At 44.3% G+C, this 6,350-nt stretch overlaps 1 protein-coding gene across 1 annotated transcript; it reads left to right on the forward strand.

Annotated features, from left to right (window-relative positions):
- The first annotated feature begins 386 nt into the window (after nucleotides 1–386).
- LOC142219208 (E3 ubiquitin-protein ligase TRIM11-like) lies at nucleotides 387–1,892 on the forward strand. The gene has a single exon (XM_075288161.1). The coding sequence runs from the start codon at nucleotides 387–389 to the stop codon at nucleotides 1,890–1,892; it is 1,506 nt and encodes a 501-aa protein (XP_075144262.1).
- Nucleotides 1,893–6,350: the final 4,458 nt, after the last annotated feature.

The following is a 6,350-nucleotide window of genomic DNA, read 5'->3' on the forward strand; positions in this document are numbered from 1 at the left end:
AGCGCGGGAACCCACTGACTTCAATGGGTTCCTTTTTCCACCCACTCCGCTCGCAAAAAAAGGAACCCATTGAAGTCAATGGGTGGCTTTTGTTCCCGCGCGGATTCTGACGCGCATTCCGCGCCAGAATTCACGCCAAAATACTCCATGTGAATGGACCTTACTGCATCAGGCTTTTTCTCTGGGGCCTCTTCTGGCCTCCTCCAGCCTCCTGGGTGACATCATGTGCTCTGGGGTCACCACTGAGGCCTATCAAATATTGGAATTCAGTTAGATTTGTATTTTGACCATTCCTTTTGCATTTTATTAATAACCTTTTGCACAGTAATCCTATGTATGTATGAACTGTATTTATTTAGTTTTCTCTCTTCCTTCTTCTTTCAGCCATGGCATCTGTTGCATCTCTCAGAGCCGAGCTGAACTGCTCCATCTGTCTGAACACTTACACCGATCCTGTAATGCTGACATGTGGCCACAACTTCTGCCGGATCTGTATTGATCGTCTTCTGGATACACAGGACGAGTCTGGAATTTATTCCTGTCCTGAATGTAGAGAAATGTTTGAGGAGCGGCCTATACTGGTAAAGAACATAACTCTGCGAAAAATAATGGAGAAATTTCTATTTATTCAACCAACACATGCAGGAGATAAACACCTGGAGATTCACAACAAGTCACCAGAAGGTGTTTTATCTGATTCCAGCAATAACTTGGAGGACAGGAAATGTTTTGTCCATAAGAAGAGCCTTGTATACTACTGCAATGATGATGCGTCTTATATCTGTGCCGACTGCTCAGCAGAAGAACATCAGGGACATCTGGTGGAAACACTGGAAGAGGCCTCTGAGAAAAGGAAGGCGAGACTGAGGAGTGTTCACCAGAAACTGAATAAAAGAAAACAGGAGACGGAGCAGTTGCTCCAGAGTCTGAGGAAGTGTAAAACAAAAGTCCAAGAAAAAGCTTATGCAGAAACGGAGAAAGTGAACGACTTGTTTATAGACATTGAGAAACAGTTGAGTAAGAAAAAATGGAGGATCCTGAATGTTATCTCTCAGAAGAAAAAGGAAGATTCGCACAAGTTCTTTTCTCTGATTAATCAACAGGAGATAAAGAAGGACAAAGTGTCCAGAAAGATGCGGCACTTTAAAGAGCTGTGTAACATGGCTGATCCACTGACTGTCTTACAGGATCAAGAAACCGTTGATTTGTGCGATCCTGAGGGGGGAGGTGATGAGGACACTGGACATGATACACAGCTCCATAATGTAGATGATCTGGATGTAGATAAGCTTTCAGGCTTAATACAAAAATTATGCGATGTAATAGGACATATTAAGTTTGGGATCTATTTTAAGAATCATTCCCGCCTAACCCTGAACATTAATACTGCTAATGAATATTTAACTATATCAGAGAATCAGAAACTTGCAGGTTGGACATTAAAGCCATGCAGTCGTGTAGAAACAATAGAGAGATTCGATCCGTATCCTCAAGTGTTAAGTCACATGAAATTTGCCTCGGGGAAACATTATTTGGATGTGGAGAGCAGTATATCTTCCACCTGGAGTGTGGGGATGTGTTATCCCAGTATGGAGAGGAAGGGATATCCGTCATTCATTGGATGTAATACCAAGTCCTGGTGTTTGGAGAGAAATATACATGGTCAGTTTGCAGCTAGACATGCTTGGCAAATAACTAATTTACCTGACAAGATCTCCAGTGAAAGATTTAGGATCTGTCTGGATTACGAGGCCGGGCAGTTGTCCTTCTATGAGCTGTGTGACCCCATCAGACACTTACTCACCTTCACTGCCATCTTCACCGAGCCCCTTCATGCTGTGTTATGTGTATGGGGAGGTTCTATAAAGATAATAGGGGGAGGCAGCAAGTAAACTCTCTCCTCATACAGGTTATCTGTTATTGTACATATGTCTCAGCAGAATATTATGTTCTTTTAATGCACTTGAATGTAACTTCATGTACGCTTTCTTAGGCCGGGTTCACACGGAGTTACGTGCCGCGAGATTTGGCACGTAGACGCCGCGTGACCCTTTGCGTGCCGTACACGCTCCCATTCATTTCAATGGGAGCGGGGAGCGTATGCGCCGCGCTAGTTTGCGGCCGTGCATTTATTCACGGCCGCAAACTAGCGCGGCGCATACGCTCCCCGCTCCCATTGAAATGAATGGGAGCGTGTATGGCACGCAAAGGGTCACGCGGCGTCTACGTGCCAAATCTCGCGGCACGTAACTCCGTGTGAACCCGGCCTTACTGTTGTGAACCTGACTTTGTATAAAGAGTGAATAAAAAAAAATCTTCTTAAAAGCTGCCTTGTGTGAGCCTGACCCACCTATACACCTGTGCTGACATGGTCCTATTCATAGGTTCATCTTCAGGGTGGTGCATACAGTAGTTTTATGCAAAATGCCACAGTTTTTGGATGCAGTTTTTAACAAAAAAAAAAGTATTGGTGTCAAAAGGATTGGAAAAATTAGGGATTTTCCAGGTCTTTTTAATTGAGGATGACCCCAACAGGGGTCTAACACTGGGGATCAGGTGATTGACGCTTCAGCAACGCTCCCTGAGCACTGCTTCTGCTTCACAAGCCAAGTGACATCACATTGATAGGTCACAGGGCCCAACTGCAGCTCATTCCCATTTGAGTGAACTTGTTCTGGGGACCCAATCAACAGCTCCCTGCTAATAGCCTACACTGCGGCTCCTTCACTGGAATCTTACATATGTGCTGATTATCTGGCATTAATGAGTATGTTCCAAGTGTAATCATCCCCTACAGTACTGTGTATGCCCCAATAGCTCCATGGCCGGTTCATGCACAGTACTGTATGGGGAATGACTCGGCCATGGAGCACTACACCTACATGCAAGATTATAGAGAGGGAGCTGTGATGCATACATAACACACACGACTGCCGGCAGAAATTTTGACACCCCCCTCCCCCCAGAGAATAATACTCTGCATGGTATATAATGCTCCAGTGCCCTCCACAGTATAAAGTGCTTCCCTATAGTGATCCCACATTGTTTACAACACTCCGCACAGTATAATATACTCCCCAGAGTCTCAACATAATAACCCCTTAGTGGCCCAACATAGTATAATATGCTCCCCAGCATCCTCACAATATGTCACACAGTATAAAAGACTCCCCACAACGCCACCCCCAATATAATGCTCCACAGTGGCCTCACACAATATAGTACGCTCTCCAAATGCCCCCCCCAGTACAATTCTCCACAGTGGCCTCACACAATATAGTACGCTCCACACAGTATAATATGCCTTCAAAGGGACCCTCTAGTATAGTTCTCTGCAGTGGTCCCACACAATATAATATGGTACCCAGAAACCCCCTTGTATAATGCTTCACAGTGGCTCCACACAGTAACAGGTAATGGGCCCTATTTACTTACCGATTCTCACTCCTGCTCACAGCCATCGACGCGTCCCCTTTTGCAAAGGCGGCTATGATCAGGGGAAGGATCGCTAGGTGAGGGTGCAGGCCCGCAAACCCTGCCATCATTATACTCGGGAGTCTTTTCAGACCCCCGAGTATAATAATCGGAGGGCTAGGAGAGGGAACATAAAAAACACTGTTACTTACCTCGCCTGGGCTCCGGAAGGCTTCAGGCCTATTTAATGACGTCACGTGGGCCGGGCTTGCATCATTATGCGTTGCAAGGCAGGTCTGGCTCAAGTGAAATCTCTTCCATCATTGAAGATGGCCAACATCAGCAGGGAGTGCCCCAGAGCCCAGGATAGGCAAGTAACAGTGGTTTTTTTTTATGTTTGTATCCTCCCCTGGGTTTCCGATCATTATACTCTGGGGTCTGAAAAGACCCTAGTGTATAATAATTGTTCATGGGTGGTCCACAATGGGGCATAATACTGTGTGCAGGAGTCACTATGGGGATAATACTGTGTGCAGGGGCCACTATGGGGCATAATACTGTGTGCAGGGGCCACTCTGGGGCATAATACTGTGTACAGGGGCCACTATGGGGCATAATACTGTGTGTAGGGGTCCACTATGGGGATAATACTGTGTTCAGGGGCCACTATGGGGCATAATAGTGTGCGCAGAAATGCGGGGGGTGGGGTTAGTTTTTCGAGGTCTTTGGTATCAGTCAGGGGGGGGGGCATGTCAAAAGTTCGCCACGGGGCCTCGCCATTCCTAGTTACGCCACTTGATCTGACCCTTGCTGATTTTCATTTGATATCCTCACCCAATGATAGATCATCAATTGATCAGCCCAGAGACCCAGTTTAATTACCCCCTCTGCATATACAGTCCTATGAAAAAGTTTGGGCACCCCTATTAATCTTAATCATTTTTAGTTCTAAATATTTTGGTGTTTATAACAGCCATTTCAGTTTGATATATCTAATAACTGATGGACACAGTAATATTTCAGGATTGAAATGAGGTTTATTGTACTAACAGAAAATGTGCAATATGCATTAAACCAAAATTTGACCGGTGCAAAAGTATGGGCACCTCAACAGAAAAGTGACATTAATATTTAGTAGATCCTCCTTTTGCAAAGATAACAGCCTCTAGTCGCTTCCTGTAGCTTTTAATCAGTTCCTGGATCCTGGATAAAGGTATTTTGGACAAACAATTCAAGTTCAGTTAAGTTAGATGGTCGCCGAGCATGGACAGCCCGCTTCAAATCATCCCACAGATGTTCAATGATATTCAGGTCTGGGGACTGGGATGGCCATTCCAGAACATTGTAATTGTTCCTCTGCATGAATGCCTGAGGATTTGGAGCGGTGTTTTGGATCATTGTCTTGCTGAAATATCCATCCCCGGCGTAACTTCAACTTCGTCACTGATTCTTGAACATTATTCTCAAAAATCTGCTGATACTGAGTGGAATCCATGCGACTCTCAACTTTAACAAGATTCCCGATGCCGGCATTGGCCACACAGCCCCAAAGCATGATGGATCCTCCACCAAATTTTACAGTGGGTAGCATGTGTTTTTCTTGGAATGCTGTTTCTTTTTGGACGCCATGCATAACGCCTTTTTTTATAACCAAACAACTAAATTTTTGTTTCCAAAATGAAGCTGCCTTGTCCAAATGTGCTTTTTCATACCTCAGGCAACTCTATTTGTGGCGTACGTGCAGAAACGGCTTCTTTCTCATCACTCTCCCATACAGCTTCTCCTTGTGCAAAGTGCGCTGTATAGTTGACCGATGCACAGTGACACCATCTGCAGCAAGATGATGCTGCAGCTCTTTGGAGGTGGTCTGTGGATTGTCCTTGACTGTTCTCACCATTCTTCTTCTCTGCCTTTCTGATATTTTTCTTGGCCTGCCACATCTGGGCTTAACAAGAACTGTCCCTGTGGTCTTCCATTTCCTTACTATGTTCCTCACAGTGGAAACTGACAGGTTAAATCTCTGAGACAACTTTTTGTATCCTTCCCCTGAACAACTATGTTGAACAATCTTTGTTTTCAGATCATTTGAGAGTTGTTTTGAGTAGCCCATGATGCCACTCTTCAGAGGAGATTCAAATAGGAGATCAACTTGCAATTGGCCACCTTAAATACCTTTTCTTATGATTGGATACATCTGGCTATGAAGTTCAAAGCTCACTGAGGTTACAAAACCAATTTTGTGCTTCAGTAAGTCAGTAAAAAGTAGTTAGGGGAATTCAAATCAATAAAATGATAAGGGTGCCCATACTTTTGCACCGGTCAAATTTTGGTTTAATGCATATTGCACATTTTCTGTTAGTACAATAAACCTCATTTCAATCCTGAAATATTACTGTGTCCATCAGTTATTAGATATATCAAACTGAAATGGCTGTTGCAAACACCAAAATATTTAGAACAAAAAATGATTAAGATTAATAGGGGTGCCCAAACTTTTTCATAGGACTGTAAGCCCCTCCAATAGTGATGGAAATATTTGGGTTGTCTTGGAGTCTGACAGACATTTTACACTACCTTACATTATACAAGCCCACCATTACTTGCGTGTCATCATTTTAATGTTATATGATCAGTAGCTTTCTTATACAACACTGCTGTATGGCAGCACAGGCTTCAGCTGCGGCCTAGTAGGTGACAGAAGGGGAATGGCGTGATTCAATGAATTCATTGGAGTCTATCACCACCAAACCCCTTCTAGCCCACCTATATGCTGCTGCCATAAATACCTCACCTCACAGATATATCACTACTAATAATCTCCATATATCAGACAACCTGACGACAACCATGCCACGAGAGGAGCAGAATCGTCCAGAAACAGCCGAGAGATTCCTGGATATCCCTCAGGTGATAAGAAGGAGATTTACCTCAGGCGG

This window comes from Leptodactylus fuscus, chromosome 10 (genome assembly GCF_031893055.1).
Source record: "Leptodactylus fuscus isolate aLepFus1 chromosome 10, aLepFus1.hap2, whole genome shotgun sequence".
In the NCBI taxonomy this organism is placed as follows: Eukaryota; Metazoa; Chordata; class Amphibia; order Anura; family Leptodactylidae; genus Leptodactylus; species Leptodactylus fuscus.